Source organism: Pomacea canaliculata, linkage group LG9, assembly GCF_003073045.1.
Source record: "Pomacea canaliculata isolate SZHN2017 linkage group LG9, ASM307304v1, whole genome shotgun sequence".
Classification (NCBI taxonomy): domain Eukaryota; kingdom Metazoa; phylum Mollusca; class Gastropoda; order Architaenioglossa; family Ampullariidae; genus Pomacea; species Pomacea canaliculata.
In genome coordinates, this window is record NC_037598.1 from 1,316,834 (window position 1) to 1,338,787 (window position 21,954).

General features: G+C 40.9%; 1 protein-coding gene across 2 annotated transcripts; it reads right to left on the reverse strand.

The window, feature by feature from the left end:
• Positions 1-1,099: 1,099 nt before the first annotated feature.
• LOC112571923 lies at positions 1,100-20,276 on the reverse strand. 2 transcript variants are annotated; one of them, XM_025251329.1, is made up of 9 exons: positions 19,878-20,264; positions 19,496-19,507; positions 18,952-18,963; positions 9,603-9,683; positions 7,614-7,841; positions 5,915-6,085; positions 3,865-3,966; positions 2,243-2,336; positions 1,100-1,714 (listed from the first exon to the last, which is right to left on the reverse strand). In XM_025251329.1, exons 1-9 carry the CDS (start codon positions 19,960-19,962, stop codon positions 1,534-1,536), a joined length of 966 nt encoding a protein of 321 aa, XP_025107114.1. In that variant the 5' UTR covers positions 19,963-20,264; the 3' UTR covers positions 1,100-1,533. The 2 variants fall into 2 exon arrangements, with proteins under 2 accessions (XP_025107114.1, XP_025107115.1); XM_025251330.1 differs by lacking the exon at positions 9,603-9,683 and having other exon boundaries at positions 19,878-20,276.
• Positions 20,277-21,954: the final 1,678 nt, after the last annotated feature.

The window sequence follows — 21,954 nt, forward strand, 5'->3', positions numbered from 1 at the left end:
AAGAATAAACTAAGTAATTGAAGTAATTAAGTATTCTGAGAATAATTAGTAATGAACATAGGGTAAGGTATCAAGGGAACTCTGCTCTTCCCAAACCGGGATGAAGGAGGAGGGTTGGCCCCCTGTAAAAAATAAAACAGAAACCGCAAATTTGCGGCCCTATGCTCTACTGGGGGCGAATAGGAACAAGAAGAAGAAGGTATCAAAGGAGAGTGGAAGATGAATATGTACAAAAGTGGTGATTTAGAAAAACAGATAATTACAATGGTCCCGGAGTTGGGGGTATCTCTAGAGGCCTCATCTAATTTTCTTGAATGTGTTTTGGTAGATAGCGCAGTTCAGGGAGTTCAATTGCTTAAGATGGAGAGGGAGGCTATTCTACAGCACTCTACCTGAGTATTTTAGACTACATTTAAAAAGGTCTACTCTAGGAATGAGGTGGTGGTGGTGGTGGTGGTGGTGGTGGTGGTGGTGGTGGTGGTGGTGGTGGTGGTGGTGGTGGTGGTGGTGGTGGTGGTGGTGGTGGTGGTGGTGGTGGTGTGGTGGTGGTGGTGGTGGTGGTGGCGTCTTCCTTCTTCCTTTCTGTCTTCGCTGTTGGCTGGTGTGCCAGATTTCATTGACTTTGGATAGGGGCGGCATCTGGGAAAAGACTGTACCGGGTTTCTTTGTTTTGAGTTCCGGACCTGAGGGCTGAGGCTGAGGATTGAAAACCAACCTTTCATATAGATAAGGCTAATCAAGACTTGTATCGTGTAAACGTTAGATTTACTGATTACATGTTTTAAGGTATGAATAATAAAGTTAATCTTTTTTGTTGATTAATTTTACAATGAGACGTGAGACCTACTGTTTACGCGTTTTAATGTTTGAATAATAAAGTTAATCATTTTGACAATCTGCCGAATTTCTCCTGGGTAGCGAAGAGACCTGTTTCCATTTAAGTCTTATTTTCTCTCTCCCCGTGCTCCACCTACTCATCAAAAGATCATCTATCTTTGTATCAGGCCATCCAATATAATTACACATATCCCTATAAAAAAAAAGGTGACACCAGTTCTGTTTACAAAAACGAAAAAGTGAAATATTTTTAATTCAGAATTTTATTCATCAGATGCAACGACTTCATCAACATAAAAGCAACATTAATTGAAAATGCAAAAGTTTCGAATACCACAATGCAACCGCAAATGGCGAATTCAAATGGAATTTTTTTGCGCTTAATCCTGTTATATATATATAACCTGGAGAAGCTTAAAGCTATTAAAATAATCCATTTGTCTAAAGCAAATGTGTCTCTTATAAGCAGCAGCATACACCAGTCCTTTGTGTGTGCAACAGAAAACGTAAGTTGAAAATATTGTTATAGTGTGTAGCGTCTATCAAAATGTACTTACAATGACAACCAAAATAGCTCCGAAAGCTGTGTGTACAACTAAATAATGAGAACATGATGGAGACTGTCAGTTTTTATTATATAGTTGACACAATGTACACATGGCAAGCACGAAGCGCTTTTGTAAGGCGAGTTCAATCTCACTCATTATCTGGGCCTGCTTCTGAGGCTGCGTCTGGGCCTGCGTCTGCGGCTGCCTCTTCTCCCCCTTCCCCCCCTTCTCCTCCTTCTCCTTCCTTTTCTCCTTCTTCCCCTTGTTGTCCCTCTTTTTCCTTTTCCTCTCCTTCTGCAGCTTCTTCGTCGTCTTCTTTCCGCCGACATCTGCATCACAAAGGAAATTTCATTCAGTTTTAAAAAGCACATACTCGGTTTTCAGCTAAATACACGATGTAGGCTCTCTGGTTTGGGTCTTTATGCAGTATCATCATAACACTTTTGTATGAAACTTCAAAATAAGGGATCTTTGTTACAGAAGTTGCTTATACAGAAATATTTCAGCTCATTCACGTAAGCACTATTCTGTAGATGACAAGTCAGTTACAGACAATGAAAAAAATTTCAAAGTGGTGCTCCACTGAAGCAGAACGAAGTCTACTACAAGACTTGTTTTCGTAAATTGATCCTTTCCAGTTGTATTCATCTTTTAGTAATAAAACATTTGGAAACAAAATACTATTAGGCCCAACAAAAGAGAATCAGTTTATTTCTGTTCCGTGAAAAGTGAACATACATAGACGGACACTCATTCCAAATGGCTAAAGTTCAACAAAGCTATTAAGAATTCCTAATCGTTTGGCTCTCCCTCCCAAACATATAAACATACAACATTTTTTGTATAATATTACTTACATAAAAAAGAAGATCAACCCAATTGGAATAGAGAGGGCCGCAATCAGCAGCGCTATTGGTATTAATTTGCATTCTTCAGGTGGTTTTATAATTCCTGTACGAAACATAAGACGCAACAATTACTTCACAATAAACTACCTTGATAAACAATAAATATGACAGAAGTATATTTTACTTAAATGTAGTAGACGTCAGTAAGGCAGACCATGATAACCCTACAGTTCAGCCAGATATGAGTAGCTAAAAAATTGCGTTTATTTAGTGGTTGAATTTTTTAATTTTTAAAAAAAAACATATTTTTATTTATCGTCTCTTGTCCAGACTGACGGAGCGACATTACTACAGGAGTTTTATTATCATTTTATTATCGGAGTGTTCCCTTCTTTCCTAACAACGAATGCCAGAAATGAGAAAGACGCAACTAACCTTATTTCCCTGAACACCTCTGGCCCTATAAAGGTTTTAATTAATATCAGCCCTATAAAGGTTTTAATTAGTATCAGCCCTATAAAGGTTTTAATTAGTATCAGCCCTATAAAGGTTTTAATTAGTATCAGCCCTATAAAGGTTTTAATTAATATCAGCCCTATTAAGGTTTTAATTAATATCAGCCCTATAAAGGTTTTAATTAGTATCAGCCCTATAAAGGTTTTAATTAGTATCAGCCCTATAAAGGTTTTAATTAATATCAGCTCATCAGTAGTTTTGTTAGCAACGCTGCAGCCAAACAAGCGGACAGGAGGAGTTTTACTTCACGTTTGTTTGGTCTCGAAAAATGTTTGCTTAAAGTATTCTATTTCTCTCCCACTTTACCAGCTAATACGACCACAAATGTTTGTTTAAATTATGCCAGTCTCCCATTTGTAACGGATTCCTTTTAGTGCAATGGAATGTCCAGACTTCAAAACAAATTAATGCAGTTAATCACATGTGCCTAATTGCTAAAAGCAGTACACAAATATACAAAAATGTTAATAAATACAATTGATAATGAGGTTGTGTTAAATTCTTATTCTTATTCTTATTCGGAAGGAAAAGCACACATCCCACAAGCGACATTTGGAACGTGTTAACAGAAACATCTCTCTCTCTGACTCACACCTTCAAAGAGACAACAATGAAACGACGACAGTCACAGAGGTAGAGGAGGGATGAGAGGTGGGATGTGGATAGGACTTCAGCTTCTTAAAGTACGACACGTAGTTGGTAGACACAGGGCTTTACGTTATTGTTAGTGAGTGGATGTGTGTGTGTGTGTGTGTGATTGTTGTATTAGAAGTAATAAAGTAGCGTTTCACATACATGAAATATTGTTTCGTGTTATTAATCCACCGCTAAATGTTTGCTTTTCCCTCTTGTCGTATGTGACAAAGTCACGTGGCTCTCAGTATATCGAGTAAGGGGAGAGAGCGATTATGTCGGGTAGTCAGATGCACAGTTACACTCTTTTCTTATTCTTTCTTCTTCCTTGTTGTTCTGTAGCGAAGGTCCGTAACTGTACAAAAATCTGTCATGGTAATGTGTTTGTAAAAGCATTACAGGGGAGAGCCAGAATGGTATTCACTAAGTTAATAAGTACTTTACAAACAAAGAGTTACATTACGCTGAGTCTTGTCACTTACGTTTTGGACATTGTCCAGTTGAGGAATCGCACGCCATGTTATTATCGCAGATTGTGGTGCAGGAATCGTTACAGTGTTTCCCATAAAACCCAGGAAAGCAAACTATTGACATAAATTCACAAAGTAAAAATAATTTAAACATAAATCATTTACCATCCAGATATCTTATATCGAAGTTTTAAAGAATTTTTGTAAAATCCCTCTGGTATCATCTTTCTTCTCTGGACAATGAAAATCTGCTCAGTTCCCTAGTAATGAACTCTTGGGTTACAGAAGTTTGACGCAAGAGCCCAGTCAGCGATGATGATGATGATGATGATGATGACGACGATGACGATGATGATGATGATGATGATGATGATGATGATGATGATGATGATGATGATGATGATGATGATGATGCACGCAAGATTTGTATAGTTCAACTCCACTCGTAAGGAGGAGCGCGTACTTGTAGCGCTAAAGAACAAGAAGGAGATATGGACAGCGTACGAGGGGCAGAAGAACAAACAAATAACATATGAACGACGGAAAGATAAACAACAGAATATCCCGTTGCCAATATCGTTATAAATCTCCAGAAGACTATGAAAACTAAGATGTAGCTGCCTGTCAGAGTGCGATGCAAGAGAAGTCTCCATTTTAAAAGAAGAAGAGAACATCTGTGTAGTAACACGCGCAGGAGTCGGGAGATTACGTCGCATCAGTGTGGAGTTCATTCAGCGTACGTCCGTCCGTCCATCCGTCTGAGAGGCCCCCGTCACGATGCAACCCTGCGCCGAGACGTTAACTGAATGAGAGGCTCCAGAGCCATCAGAGCGTGTCTAAGACGCAAGTAAGGCTGGCCAGACGGTCAGAGACATCGGACTGCGAATGGAGAGATAGCAGCATCCTGCTAATCACGAGACCGCCATCCCTACCCCCCCCCCCCCCCCCACGTACACTGGCCGAATTTTTTGGTTTGGGCACACTCGACCTTTCAGAGTTTCTAGTCTACAAGGACCTTACAGGAGAAAGCTCCCAGTTGTATAGAAAAGCGTTTCAAACTTTTCATTTATTGAGCCCAGTTCCGAGCGATGTACTTTTCACAAGATTGGTCTTACAAGAGTAGACAAGAAGAACACAAGAGAGGGGAGGAAATCTGAGTTGACAGACTGAAGTTACCTTGAGGCTTGTTTTTATTCACAAACAGTTTACAAGATATTAATTCAGATTGCGCCAAGTGGTGTGACTGATATCTGTGACCACAGACGTGTATAGGATATTAGTTCGTGCTGTGAGTGTATATATGTATGTGCCACTAAGCCGCATTTTTCGTCAATCTGAATAATTTGTAATTACCTTGGACAAGGATGCCACAATCTAAAGTGATCTCGTGTTTTCTGTCGAAAGAGTGCGTATGTCCACTCGAAGTGTGTGACAATATTAAAACCCCACAAGCTGCTTTGCCAGTATATATCGCTTGGTTAAGTTGATCTGTTTCACTCTAGATACGTAGTCATTTTTGCTATTTACGAGTTAAAATCCAGAAATAACTATTGCAAATTTCTTTTTACAAAGCAGACTGTAAAGCAAGAGAAGAGCCCTCTGGCCTGAAAAGAGTGAGTCCCATCTGTACGTTTGTAAAACATCTGTGTTTGGTTCTTTGACAGAGTGACGTGTCCGCTTGGTCTTTGTCAAATACATGTTTCTAATTGAATGTTTTTGTTGCACCGATTGATGACTTCATGACTTCATGAACTGTGCAGAACCACACCCCCACCCTAACTCAGAGCTAAACGCGAAGGAACAAAGTTGTTAATTAGTTGGGGCTTAATTAGTTGGGGCTCGGAACGGATGTTTATTATTCGTATGAAGGAGCATGTATGCTTCCCAATACGTCTTATAAATGTGAATGCACACATGTGCACTAATAATATTCACATTCACAACGCTAATTCACATTTCAACGGGCAGTCAGTTAATCGATGAGTTAGACATAATCAAAGCAACACGCATTTCCGCTTTAATGCGTTTAATAATTACGACATGGCTGAAACAGCTTTCTTACCCCATGCTTCAACTTCGCAGAGCCGGAGAAGGGCGTCGCCACTCAGAGACATCGAAATGCTTGTTCCAACCATGTTACACCAAGCTTCTGACGGGTTTGTACCTATCTTACTGAATACGTTGCACTGCTTGCCGTTTATTTTCAGGATGGCGCCTGCGTGCTTGTCCTTAGCTAAGGGGAAAATATGTTTATTACAATTGTTGTTATTGCTGTTATCATTGTTGTTATTATTGTCGCTTTTCTGCAATGATTTGCTCAGAGTACTTCACAAATAAGAACATGACGAGCAGACGAATTATACATTTAACCTACACGCTAGCATCCATTAACCGCTAGACGCTCTGCAACAACTACATCTTACGCGTTTGCACCAAAGTAAATCGACTTCCTGTAATGAAAAAAAGTCGTTTTATCGGCTGTTTTCAGCCGATGCATAATATTTTCTCTCAAAAAAGCTTTTTTTAAAAGAAATTTTTTGCAAAATAGCGATTTCTCAAAAGAAAACTCATGCATGTTTGTTGTTGTTTGTTGTTGTTTTTTTTCCAAGCGGTTTCGGTAGCCTCAACGATCACGCTGCAACTGTTTTTACTCAATTAAGGTCCAATGCGCATTCGTTCACAAATGCCACCAATTCGTTCACAAATGCTCTTCACAAATGAAAACAAAAGCAGAACTGCTAACACATGTTTCTGGTTTCTACGGACTTTTGATCCCAACCTTTGTCAACAAAGGAATGGACTACAATTTAGGTGTAACCTCCATATTTTCTCATTTTCAGTAACATAATTATAAAGTAGAGGTGAATGTTAGACTTATTTTCGCTTGTCCAGTTTTAAAACACCTTTTTATTACGTCTGATCTTAGCATATGTGAAGCCTGATCTCAAAGCTGTTGCGCAATAAATGTCTGTCAAGGGCAGTCTAACGAAGCTAAGAGCTAAATCGTCCAGGCACAAGTGAATCCATTGTTGGACGAATTACGGTACAAATAGTAACCAATGACCAGTTATGTCAAAACAACTTTTAAAAAATACTTCCAGGGCTTCTGCTTATGCGAAAAGTTGTGTACAGTACGCATTAAAAGTTCGGAGGACCCCTTCAATTTTCGTCAAATGGGGTCCCAGGGGACCCCTTCAAATTTGGGCGAAGAACAAATACAAAATTGGGTTAGTGTAGTGTCTGACATCGTAGCCCAACATATTGCTGTCGTCTGCTACAGGGTGAGAGTAACTTCCCTTGCACTGACTTTTTTTTTCCCTAGAGGGAAGAGTTCCATTAACCTATTTCCAAGATGTCGTTGACAGTGTGGTTAAAATCATCGTCTCAGAAACGGAAAGTGAGCATCCCAAGTACAGTGAGCATCACAGATGCTTGCACAAACTTTACAGCAAAGAAATCTCGCAGTTTCTGACTAGACATTACAGTGCTTTGTGTGCCTGAAAGGCAGTTGAACAATGTTGATTTATTGATTTTCTTTTTTTCACATTGTAAAGGGACCCCTTAGAGTTAGCCTGGGACCCCTTAGAAATCTGAAGAAGGGGTCCCTGGGACCCCAAAGAATCTAGCCTTAGCAGAAGCCGTGGCTTCCACCTGTATTAAGTCGAAAAACTATTAACATTGAGCTAAGGAGGAATTTAGATAGTGCTAGAGCCTGACGGAGAAAGAAAATGAGAGGGAATGAGCAAGATGAAGATACATACTCTCTTCATCCCAGTAAACCTTGACGATACCAATCTGGTACGTTCCGTCTAAATTGACCTCCCAAACAGGAGCTTTGTCGCCCTTGCCACTTGATACACAGCTTTGCTTTCCTTTCTCTGTAGTATAAGTAGTGTTCCTTGATCCATCAACAGCTTTACAAGCTGGCCCAGATGCAGGGTCTTTGTGAGTGGTACTTATTTTCGCCGGTTTGCCAACTGCTACATTTTCTACAAGCATACAAAAAACCTTATTATTACATAAAAAAGTTCTCAAATCGCTACTGATCCCTAATACGACATAGGCACTCAAACGTGTTTCGGACATAACATGAAACAATTCTAAGCAGCTGTTGTCAAATAGAGCTTCTGTTAAACACAATGAGTAGCAAAATGTATGTCTGTGGCTGTATGAATATTTATTTATCTTTATACACAAACGAGAGGGTTGTATATGTCTGTGTGTGGTATGTTTAGGGGGAGGGGTGTCATCACCACAACAGTGAGAGTCGCGTGTCGTGGGTTCGAATCTCGATACCCATGTGCATCTCTAGATGTGGCGTCTATTTACAGGGCTGACCGTCGGTGCTTTTCTCCGGCTTCACTCACTGTGTGTGTGTGTGTGTAGGATGTGTGGATGCGTGTTCGTGTACCAAGCACCATTTCATGTCTATCCTACCCTTCGTGCCCCTGTGTCTACTGTGTATGTAAAACTCTTGGTGCTAGGGAAAGGCACTGAATAAATGCGCTGAATTATTACAGTCGGACCTCGCTGAGTCGACCCTCCCTATGTCGATTATTCGTTCGTCCCCAACCGAATTCCCATAGACCAATGTAGTTTAGATCTCCTCACTTGGAAGACCTATCGACACCTAACCTCCGTTAGTCGAATTTTCTAAGGTCTTTTCGTTATTAGTCTGGGGCTACATTTCAGAACACGTTTTCTGAATAACCAAGACAAAGGATGCAAATTCTCATCTTAACGCATTTCCCATATAATTAAGGGACTCTCTGCTGGTAGGCTGGTAGCACATCTATTTTAAATTTTAAAAATGATCTGGTCAAAAAAAAAAAACAAAAAACAGTGGAGTGGCTGCAAGAAGGGAAACTAATTCTTGTCCCTTCGGGGCTGTGACTCTAAGTCAACCAACGGACTGGCATCTTTCACAACAAAGACATTTTTAACCCACTTTCCCTTCACCTTTGTCCGTGTATTATCAGGAGGAGCCTTGAATAGCGTTCGTGTCAGTGTGGTTTTCCGTAATCTCCCGTACAGTACGTCCAACGAAAATGGCAAGAGGTGAGCATAAGCTCAAAACATTGTCATCAGAACCGTCGAAAAATATCAGAAGAAAGTGGAAATTGCAAAAGCAATACACTCTTTTCACACGTATGCTCTCCACTTTTCTCAAAGAGAAAGAGAAGATTTTAAAACTCTACAAAGACAAGCCATGTGTACATTAGAAGAGAATGAGGGAATGTGAGTGTCCGGTCATTGAACAACGCGTTTTGAAGTGGTTTGTGCAAGCGAGGGATAGAAGCGTTCCTCTTGACTGGAAACGTTTGCCAGCAAAACAAGAAGAATTCGTCACAGAGTTAGGCCATTCAGAATTTAAATAGCAATGATTGGCTGGACAAAGTCGCGGAAAGACACGGAACTGTGTTTAATAGGCTATGCGGTGAAAGTGCGCAAAATTCAGAAGATTGCAGTCATTGGTACAGACACTGCCAGAAAATGTTCAAGATTACATGCAGCCTACATGTATACGTACAAAAATACAATATAATTAACTGTTATAATAATTTAATAAGCCGGGAAAACATTGTCCTTGATTGATTCGCGCCTATTACGCCGCTTTCCCTACCTCTTAAACTCCGCAAGTCGAATTTTTGGGGGGCGTCGCTTTGAGTTCGACGTAGCGAGGTCCGACTGTATTTTTACTACCAAAACTTGCAAAATGGTAAGGAGTGAGTTTTCATACTTGATCATACCTTTCAAAATTAATCGTTCTCTAATTGCCTTCCCTACTCGGTGTTTCCATTCACAACCACCGCTTTTTTGGCATTGACATTCTGAAACCCAGATTGTGTTGCATTGAAAAAGACAGTTCTTGCAATGCTTTTACAAAACAATATGCAATGAAAAGTAACATTTTGGCCAACAAGACAGAATGATTCAGTTTGTCTATTCATTTCTAATACATTGGAAGAAACTCAGCACATTGCACTTTTTAAATAGAACATAAAAGGAAGGCGAGAAGCCCTCGTGGCGTGATCCATTTTGAAGATGGCTATTACCGCTGTTAATGTGTTTATTTACTATTGTTACTGAACCGACACGTAATATTGACGCATTTTGTGGACCTAGTTCCCGATTAACAAAGCTATCAGCAAAAAATAAGAAATAAAACAGTAACCCAAAAAAAGAAAGAAATTTGGCCACGAAAACGCAGAAATAAAGAGGAATAAAAAAGGACTGACAATTTCTTCAATACATGCTATGCCTTTAAAACCTGCGATGACACGTCAGCGGAGAGCTTAGATAAAGAGAGGGCCACTCGTGACCGCATGGAAACTCGTCGGCTAGAGTTATCTTTCTTAACGTGATGCTAAAAAAACGACATGGCACCAGCAAGCGAAGGAGATCGTTGAGGCAAGGTGGACAATTTTGTTCTGCAATTAACTGTCAGAGCGCCAGGTTTGAATTAACCTCAAAAGAAAAACGTTTTCACAATTTCCCAAAGGACGAAGAGAGGTAAGCTACGAATTTATTCTCAAATTACGATCCATAGGTGTACTGAAGTTGAGAGCAGTCTAGTAGTCTACTACAACGTGGCTACTCTTTTACTATGATTATTAAAACGTATTATCTGATTACAGACCTATTGAAATTTTTACAGTATTATCATTTAAGGCATTCGTCACTAGGGTGAGGTGTTATGAAAAATAGTTGTTATTAATATATTGAAAAAAATTATCATCAGGTGCAAGATATGGATGAATTTTGTTGTGTTGACAATCAAGAAAAGATTTTGACCATCTTACACTATCTGATGTGTATGGAAAAGACTCTGTATCCTTTTTTGAGAAAGGAACAAAAAGAAATTGAAAAATGTTGAAGTTACATCATTTGTAGCTTTTAAGCTAAAGTAATTTAAAATTGTTTTCGAACAGTGTGAAAGAAAATGTTATAAATCTTCATTTAAAGTACATGTCTGAATGATCCCTTTTGAGTATTTGCTTGCTGTATATTTCATAGTAAGCATCACTGTTATCTTTAAATTGTCCACCAATGTTCTTACAATAAGGGATATGAATGTATATAGATATATACATTATTATTGATATTAGTATTATGACTTGTTATTAATTATGATTATTCGTAGTATTATGATTTGTGTGAGAATTTATTGCTGCATGCTTGTATGTAAACAGAAATCTAAATGTCTCAGTATGTGAGCAAATCTCCTGAATGTGTCATGTTTATATTCATGTGTAAGTCTGTTTTTAACTGCTTTTCTCATATTCATAAATTCTCATAAATTAGATTTTTATGGATTTTAAATAAATGCAAATTTGTTCTCATGGATGTGCTGTTTGAATTTATAAAAATTATCTTTTTTAAATATAGTCAGCTGTCATACATGTATTAAAATCTCCTAAACTACCCTCATCTAAGCAATTCCCATAAATAAAAGACACAAAAATCTGTTCTTTGATAAAAGTCATTTCATATCGCAAACACCTAGACATTTACTCCAAAGATAAAAAATACTAGCGACGACTTTCTTTAGTAGTGGTTGATGGTAGCAACTGCGACGTAGCATCACGTCTCGAAGGGACGCAACTCCGTCACTACTTTTCTTAACAAGTAAGGACAAAGAATGAGTGCACCCTCTCTATATCTAACTAAGCTCTCTGGTGGCATTTCTTACCTTGATATATTAGAAGTTTATAAAAACATGCCAAAAACAACGTAAAAAGTATAAATTGACAATAACAAATTCAATGCATTTAAATACTTAAGAAATACGGTGGACTTTTGTTGAGATTTAACATAATGAAGGTAAAGGTGACTTTTGTTATCAAATCAAAATCAAAACAGACTTTATTGTCTGTCCAGGAGACCCAGGACAGAAATTTGTCTTCGCTCACAAGGGCAGGCATACATACTCACACATTTAACACACAGTTAGGAGTAAAAAAGTGTAGATTGCACCGATCCATCAAAGCAGTTTATGTTTATCCTACCAACAAACCTTGGGTGACCAAGGGCGTGAAAGCAGTGATTAACAAAAAGAAACGTGTGTTCTTCACGGGTTCTGCCCACGACAGAAAATTGGTACATAGAGAGGTCCGTGATGCTATCCTTTGGGTCAAGGTGCAACACAAGTCCAAACTCGAGTCTCAGTTTGCTACAGGTAACATCCTAGTAGCTTGGCAGGGACTCAATAACATGGCCAATAGTGATGATCGGAGTCAGGGGTCGAAAGCCAAAATCTCGATCTCAGGCGTTGAGAGTACGGCCCTGCCTAATGCTCTTAATGCTTTCTTTGCTCGTTTCGAGACTCATGACTTCTCAGTGCAAATGAAAGATGTGCGTAGTTCTCTTCACCCTGTACAGAAGGTTGAGATTTGTCATGAGTAGTTTGTGGAGCTGTTTCAGCGAGTGAATATTCGCAAGGTCTCCGGTCCGGATGGTATTTGTGGCAGAACATTACGTTCCTGTGAGCACCAACTTGGAGGCATTTGTCAACATCTGTTTCAGCGCTCTATGGATTTGGAGAGGGCAGGTAGTCCGGCGTTGTTGCTAGTTTTGGCGAGACTAGTTTTGGCGCACACTTGCTGACTGTTTCTGCCTTTGTTTGAGTGCTGGACGTTTGTTGTCGTCACATACGCTACCCCCCCCCCCCCCCACCAACACTCGGTTCCATCTTTGGCGCTGAGAGCAGGATCAGTGTCAGCAGAGAGGTGCACAATGTTTGCAGAGGACGACAGCACAGCAGAGGCTCTACGAGCATACTAGTTATTCCGCTTTCAGTAGTTTGCCGGTGGACCAACGAGTGTCGACGAGATTGAAAGAGAGGTCGAGTTAGCTCTCGCCATAAACCCGATGTGTCAGAATGCGGCTTGTGGTTACATCTTGAGCTCGCTGGAGGGACCTGCCAGACGTCGAGTTTTGATGCTCCCGCATGACGCAATAGATACGCAGAGAAAGATCTTGGGTGTCCTCGTGGAGGCGTAGGCGAACGGAAAGATGTCGACATCATTGCCAGTTTCTACAATTGCCGACAGCGACGTGATGAGGCGGTCGACGAATACGCCGCGAGGCTCCAGAATTTGCAGGCGAAAGCGAACGGCCAGTTTGTTAAAGGGCTTAGAAATAGCCATGTTCGAAGCGAAACGTCCAGACATCTGGCTGACCACGAGTCCTCTTCTGTTGCCGGCCTTCTAAGACCGCACGGCGAGTAGAGAGAGAGGAGGGCAATGATGACAGGGAGGATGAAATAGATCGCCTAACCGCACGAATCAGACAGTTGTAAATGGAGGGGGCCTCCCAACCTCACAGTGCACAACAAAGTAATGTCCCCCCACCCGCACCACACGACCGGCGGCACTCGTGTGCTATTGGTGCGAACGAGAGGGACACCGGGAGGATGATTGTCAACACAACAAAAATATTTGCGACGACAGCAGGCGAGACAACTAGACAGTCAGCGAGCCTGCCCTCCCCCAAACAGCTTTAACATGCGAGGTAGAAGGCGGGGCATAGCGTGGAAGTGGCGGCGATTAACAACATCTCGGAGGACTGCAGCCCAACCGGTCAGGGAAAGTGACTGCCCCCGTTTTCCGTAACAGGATGACAGGGAAATAAAGTGTAGCTGGCCTGACTGGAAAGTGTCCGACGGCGGAGGTTGTCATTCATGGCAGTTGAGTGATGGCGTTGCTCGACACCGGCAGTGAGGTAACGACGGTCACTGACGAGTGGGCACGAGGGCACATACAGGACTTACAGCTAAAGCATCTCCCTATCTCCTTGCGAGGGACCGGCGGAGCAGAGGTACCATACTCAGGAGTGGCGGTGGTGGACATGTTTTCGGCCAGTGTCGGAGGACGTTCCTATCCTGGTGGTCAAGGACCTGGTCGATGTGGTCACAAGTGAGCGCAGGAGGCGCGTGTCGCTTCTACTAGGGAAGAATGTCCTTGATCGGATAATGAACTCTACCGCAGATTTGGCACAGGCAGTACTGGCAGCCGTGCATGAAGTTCATCTTGAGAGGACAGTGTCAACAAAAGGACTGGCTAGGGCCGCTGGCAACACGCACGATCCTGCATTTCCAATGGCCACAATTAAAGTGATGAGCATATCACCAGATAGCGATGCACCCAGACGACAGACACAAAACCGCATTCGTGACACCCATGGGACTATTTGAGTATACCAGGAAGCCAATGGGTCTGACGTCCGCACCAGCCACTTTCCAGAGGTTAATGCAGACAACCATGTTGGACTTTTTAATTTCGGTCCTTTTTGTGTACCTAGACCAGGGGTGGGCAATTAATTTTCCCAAGGGGCCGCGTGAGAAATTGGGATGGTTTTAGAGGGCCGGACTAATATAGTTAACTCAGTTTTACCCAATACTGTATATATAGTATATATATACTATCCCTTCGCCAGCGGGCGGGCCGGTCAGAGACAGGAGGCGGGCCGGATCCGGCCCGCGGGCCGGCGTTTGCCCAGGTCTGACCTAGACGATCTTTTGGTATACTCCAAGACGTTCAACAAACACTTAGCACATCACGATCGGCTCTTGGGGCGCATCACGGAGACTGGGTTAAAAACTGTGGCTGGATAAGTGCCAATTTCCTCCGGCGAGAGGTGATCCTCCTGGGCCACACCATTTCCACTGAAGATGTCAGTTGTGAAACGGGTAAGGTGGAAATAATTTAGAAGTGGCCGGTGCCAAAGACTGTCACGGAGTTATGCAGCTTCCTGGGATTTGCCAGCTACTACTGGCAATATATCAAGGGGTTCACCAAGATAGCTGGCGCATTACATGACCTGGTGACGCAGGCTACGCAAGGAAAGAAAAAGAGACAGAATGATATCACAGCAAAATGTCGACCAGGCTGCGTTTGACACCCTTAAGTCGGTGTTGTCAGGTGCACCAGTGCTAGGGTACACTGACTGCGCACAGCCCTTCATTGTAGAGACCGATGCCAGCAACGAGGGACTCGATGCCATTCTGTCGCAGGTGCAGGAGGGCAGAAAGCGGGGTATTTCCTATGCCAACCGACGTCTGCGCCCCACAGAGCGAAATGACAGCAATTACAGCAGCATGAAGTTGGAATTTCTTGCGATGAAGTGGGCGGTGGCTGACAAGTTCGGACACTACCTGCTAGATGCACAGTTCGTCGTGTACACCGACAACAACGCGCTTGTCCATTACCAGACTGCAAAGCTGGGAGCAGCGGAACAGAGATGGGCATCGCAACTGGCACAGTTGACATGACTGTTGTGTATCGACCAGCCAGTCAGAATCCTGTAGATGCATTGTCTAGACTTCCAATATGTGATGATGCACATTCGGGTGTGTACCTCTCTGACTCTAACGGCACTCCCATTCCAGTAGAGATTTATGAATCGTGTGAGCTGTGGTGTGCACAGCAGTCATTTGATGTGCACGCGTATAACCAGTCCATTGATGATGACATTATACCCTCTATTGGAGTGTTTCCCCACCTTCCAACCGCTACATTGAGGACACTGCAGGCTGAGGATCGTATCCTCAGGGCTAGCATTATGCCTGGCCAAAGTTACCTCCGCCTTCACAGGAACACGAAGCATGCGTGCTGAGAAAACAACAATCAAGACTGTTTTGTCAGGACGAGCTGCTGTTGCGAAGAGTGAGTGACACTACACCTGGTGAGGTAAAAACAACTTGTGCTCCCAGCGCCCTCAGACCCGATGTTCTCACATTAGTGCATGACCGCATGGGCCACCTAGGATTATACCGGACTATGTCACTGTTAAAAGCCAGAGTGTACTGGCCGGGAATGTACACCGATGTTAAAAACTATATAGAAATTGTGACAGGTGTGTGCTAATCCGTCAGCAAAGTGTACATACACCTCCAGGACATCTGTTAGCTGATTGCCCACTTGCAGTGCTGGTCATTGACTGTACGAATTAGAAATGTCAAGTGACAGCAGGGACAATGTGCTAGTGATGACTGACATGTGCAGGCCATCACCACAAGAGACCAGGAAGCCGAGATTGTCGCGAAGGTGATTGTGAAGGAATGGCTTCAGAGGTTTGGTGTCCCACAGCGACTGCACAGTGATCATGGCCGAGACTTTGAAGGCAAAGTTGTGCGAGAGTTGTGCCATCTTTATGACATCAAGAAGTCCCGCACTACGCCATACCATCCCCAAGGACAATGGTCAGTGTGAGCAATTCACTCGATCCATGCACGACCTCCTGAGAACGCTTCCTGTTGAACACAAGCGGCGATGGCCAAAATACTTGCCAGAGTTACTTCAGGCCTACAACAACACTCCACATGCTGCAATAGGGTTCGCGCCGTTCTTCTTACTGTTTGGTCGTGAGCCACGCCTTCCAGTTGACTACTCCCTAGGCCGACCAGGCCCTTCTGCCGTAAGCACAACCGATTGGTGCGACAACATCGCCATCGGCTGCAGGAAGCCTTTCACAAGGCCCTGCGTAACACAAGGGGGGGGGGGATTGGTGTTTTACGCCGTGCCAGCAACTGAGGCTATATTACGGCAAGCAGCCAGCCATGTAAACAGATGCCACGTGCAGAGAAAGAACAGCGTGCCCGAGAAGAGAAATGAACTCTGGGCAGCCAACCTTCACTGCATTGGTGACAGGCGCTAATCGTTGCGCCACCGGACCGCTGCGCGTAACAGGGATCAGCACACCGACAATTAGCGGGTGCGAGACCAGCCACTACACGTTGGGCAGTACGTGTACATTACCAACAGGGTCACCGGTCGCACTAAAATGCAAGACATCTGGAAACCAGACTTGTATGTGATCACCAACCGGATAATTGGGGAGGAGAGTGCTGTGTACACAGTCAGAACCCTCGCTGGGGGGTTCGCACTAACCCCAATAGGAACGACATAAAAGTAGCGAGGCCGCCTCTACAGTTAGAGGACATTCAACTGCCGGAGGCGCCATACCTTCAGGTTGACGACAGTGAAAAAGAAACGCCAGGGTGGTATGCTACTCTTCCAAACCATCAACACAGAACTCTTGTGACAATGCCTGTGGTGCCAGAAGTAACAGTGTCTGTGGTGCCAGATATGACAGTACCAGAGGTGACAGTCCCTGTCGTGTACGAACCGCGCAGATCGCAGCGACTTACCGCGAGACGGGCAACAGTTATCAGAACTGTTTTGATTTTGCACTTGATAGACCAGGAATAAGAAAGATTCTTTGTCGTCAATAACACCCGAATAAATTATGTTATTTTCAGATTTAGCGTAAAGCTCATATTATTATTTTTGAACATTTGGTTTTAAATGTCCACACTTTGATTAATATGAAACAGTTGAAGAGTTTTTAATCCCAACTAAACTAATTTCATGTTGAGAATAGCTAGCAGATGGTGGCATTATCTTTCAGAGCTTTATTCTTAGCCTTATATTTTTTTCATGACAGTAAGAGAACTACAAATTATACATCTAACCTACACGCCAATGTCAACTACATGTCAATCTGCTTAACCCACACTTACACTCAGGTTGAATCATTTTTTTTAACATCTGATCAACATCTGTTCCTTTGCTTATTTCAAAATCATAATTTGTCCACGATTCTAATTAAAATATTTGCGTTGTGTAAACTACTAATATAAAATATCTGAATTTGTCTGGGTGTTTTGCAGATTTTTCGATTTTTTAATGTACACACTAATGGCACCGCTATAAGTTGCATTCATTAAGTACATACATGCCAAGATATTCACAAAATATACCCAAGTGGATCTCCATAAATAATTACTAAATCACAACTACATCGTGTTACTTGTTGAATGCAATCTCTATAGCACGTGTGTACTTGCTTCTAGGACTCTCAATTGGTAAACAGGGTCTAGTGGGGTGAACTTGTTTTAAATGGCTGAAACTACTTCTCGCAGTCTTGGTATAGATCCACTCCTCTTCCCTTCCCTTCTCGAGATTTCAATCAACGCTAAGCATAGAAACACAGACATCAAGACTGGACTTGAATACATTTATGCTGTTAAGGCTACAACCAATGGAACCATCTAAAGAGTTTAAAATACTTTGAACCACTCCATCACAACTCGTGATACCACATTTGGTAATATCTTATCTGTGGACAAATAGTAATAATAAACTAATAACAAATTGTAGCACGAGTTTTGATGGAGTGGTTCAAAGTAGTCATTGTAAACTTTCTAGACAATATGGCAGTAAAATATGAGACAATCCATAAATATGTGTGTGGTCTGTCTTGTGCAGTTAACATCACACGGATAATTCCATTTATGTTTAGAGAACGTTTGCATGGAAAGAATTTGTGAAATACATTCCAGTTCAGCCTGTAAGACTTGGTACTTCGTTTGTTGTACTGTTGTAGACTGGGAAGATTCCTGTAGTACCGATGATTTAATAGAATAAATAATCTTAAATCTCCAAACAGTTTGTGGACAGCTTGTTAATACTAACTTTATTTAAATTGTGATTATGTCCTTCGAATTTTCGACAGATTAAAAACATTCTTTGTAGGTATACTGATAGGTTAAAAACATAATTATCAAAAACCATGACTTAGTTAAGCATTTTTCTATTCTTCTACTCAAGCTAGGTGCTTGTAGATCTCAATAGAAGTATCTCCAGTAATAAAAGTAATAAAATTGCAAGTAATAAAAGATTAGATTCAAGATTCAAGATTCAATTTCTTTCCGTATTGTTTCAGTATCTTTGAGCTCATCTAATGTAGACTTAAACCTATTCAATATTTAAAAGGGAGAAAATAAAAAAAACTATGCATTAAAAGGAACAGGGGGCAGAGCTCAAAACGGTAAGATAATAAAGCAGCAACAAAAATTTTAACTCTTTGGCAAAGACAATATAAGTTGACTTTACATAATAAAGCTATTATCACTAATTAACACACCTGCAATTAAAATCAGTAATAAAATGAGTGGTCGTCGATTAATACTTTAGAATATAAAGATAAAAGAAAGATTATTAATATTTATTTTTTTAGCACTATGCTATTTTTGAAATCCCTTTTCGAAATTCTGTGATTCCAAAGAGGAAAATGTGAACAAATTCTTTTACTCACCTCTTGATAAAACTGTGATGATAAAAATTATATATTTTAAAAAAGTCAAATGATGAGAAGGAGAAGAGGAGGAGGAACTGGACAAATAACAAACAAACAAAAAATAGCTCAACATTCTATTCGTGATATTGTGTTTGTGAACGACGTTAATAATTAAATATTAAGACAAACGAGGAGGAGGAGAAACAAGAAAAAAACAAAACAAACAAAAAAAAAACGACAGGATATGGAAAGGGGTCAGAGCTTTAAACGATAATATATTAAATAGAGCAGTAAATATAAAAAAACATTTTAAATCCTTTTTGGCAAAGACAATGTAAGTTAATTTTACACGATAAAGCAAACATCATAAATCAACACAAGTACAATTAAAACCTGTAATAAAGTTAGTGGTCGTCAATTATTACTTTAGAAAACAGCGAGAAAAATATTATTATTAATATTTATTTTCCAAGCTCTACAGCATTTTTGAAATCCGCTTTAAAATTCTGTTATTCTAAAGAATCAAACGTGAACAAAAAAAAATCAAAATTCTGTTACTTACCTTTTGCTTGAGCTGTGATGATTAAAAAAAATAAAGAAATATTAAAACAAACGGCTGCCAAAAAATGTATTCTAAATAGTCCTAAAGATGCATAAGTCTATATTTACTTGAGTTTCAACTGATCAAGATCTCTAGCTTTTTCAGGAAAAATTAAAGAAAAGGCTTCATTCCGAATTCTGAATCTTCCCTTTCACTGTTATCAAAATGTTTAGCTAGCGAAGGAAGTGGACAACTGCATACAAATTATACTTATATTGAAATATTCAGTTTTCATTTCGCAACTGGCAAAGCAGACGGCAATTGGACTAGTGACGTCATGATGCTTGAAGAACGTTGTAGCCAGCAGCAGCGGTGCAGAGATTCTCGGTAGATTAAGACTCACCTCTCACTACACAGAAGATAACGCACATCAAAAGCATTCTGAGCCAAATCAAATTGTAGCAACGGCTGACACTGTCCATCTTCATGTTTCGCTGTTTGCTGTGGCACTTTCTTGACTGATGACCGTACAGATGGCGCTCGTAGGGCGGACAACACTCTGCTACCCTCACCCCTCGAAATCTCACATCTAGAGAGTTATCCCTCCGGATCTTTGGGCTTCATTCAAGGTGCGAATACTTCAAATGCAATATGACTATTTAAAACAAAATAGTCATGACATTTAATTTAACTTTCAATTCCGAACATTTGCAAACTGTTAAAATGACTGTTTAAAAAAAGAAATCTAGTTTTGTTTTAAAAAATGCACCGCAAGTGCAGCGTAAAGTGATGCCTGTGCACAACATGATAGAATAGGTCAGAGAAGGAAAACAACAAATTATAAAATGATTTATATGAAAATCAGGTATAACTTATAAAAAAATATCTCTTTCTCGTGTGTTCTAGACAATTAAAATAAAGTCACATAACTATCAGTTCATATATCAACCACCAAGTTTGTATATATCAAAATTTCTCTGTTTTTATTGACTTGTTCTCAATTAACTGTAAAGATTTTATAGGTGTAAAAAAAGCATAACTTAAGCTTATTGAGTTAACCTCGTACTTAAAGATGTGTTCATTGTTCTGTGTGTGTGTGTGTGTGAGAGAGAGAGAGACAATGACAATTCTTTATTAAAGAGAGGGGGAAAGAATAAACTAAGTAATTGAAGTAATTCTGAGAATAATTAGTAATGAACATAGGGTAAGGTATCAAGGGAACTCCGCCTGGAAACCACTCGGGTAACCTGCCGGTCCCAAGCCCGGATGAAGGAGGAGGGTTGGGTGTGGGGCTAGCAACCCCACCCTGTACAAAATAAAACACTACGGAAGCCGCAAATTTGTGGCCCTATGCTCTACTGGGCGCGAATAGGACCAACAAGAAGAAGGTATCAAGGGAGAGTGGAAGATGAATGTGTACAAAAGTGGTGATTAAGAAAAACAGATAATTACAATGGTCCCGGAGTTGGGGGTATCTCTAGAGGCCTCATCTAATTTTCTTGAATGTGTTTTGGTAGATGGCGTCGAAAGCAGTTCAGGGAGTTCAATTGCTTAAGATGGAGAGGGAGGCTATTCTACAGCACTCTACCTGAGTATTTTAGACTACATTTAAAAAGGTCTACTCTAGGAATGAGGACATTAATTTTTGTAAAAGTCTTTGTGTCATTTTAGGAAACTACTTGAGAGAGTCTTGGGCGATAGACTGCCAGTCAGTATCTTGTACATGAAAAAGCATTTATTAAATGTAAGTCTGTCTTTTAGAGGAAGGACGCGCAGAGAGGTGAAGTCATTTGGGTCTCGTTTAAGTTTTAGGAGAAGTGTTTTAATCGCTTGCCTGTGAACACTTGCGAGATGTTTCATGGAAGCTCAGAGAATGGCTACTGCGGGTGTTAATGGCTTTCAGTCTTCATACTGATCTACGCTCGCCTTGATCTCGAAGGTTTAGGGATAAATCTTCCCAAGTCATATAAACATGATATATTTGTTTAAAAGCTGGCATAATAAGTAAACAAAATGTAAAAAGATGGATAAAAATTGAAAAAGGGCTGGTGAAGCCCAAAAAGACTACCAATACACCAAAATCAACAGTAAACTATCAGGACAGAAAATATTTTAAATTTTAAGATCAAGTCCTATCCTCTTTAAAAATGAAAAGATTGCTGCCGATGGGACGGACCTAAATAAGGAAAATAAAGAATTCTCTGTAAAAAAATTGACAACGAATAGTCTGAAGCTCCGGACAGATAATCAAAAAGTTCGAAACATTAAAATTTCCCCTACACAAGGGACAAACAGGTGATGGTTCACCTCGCAAGAAGTGTCCTTGCGTGGCCTACGTGTGTCCTATCTATAATCTTGCAAGAACAAGTCTCGTAGGGCGGCAAGAAGGTAGGCGGTCGGAAATACAGGGTGGCGTATAATTTGTTTTGGCCCATAGTGTCCCAGTGCAGTTGCCATAAGGTCTGAATGTATGCTGAGAT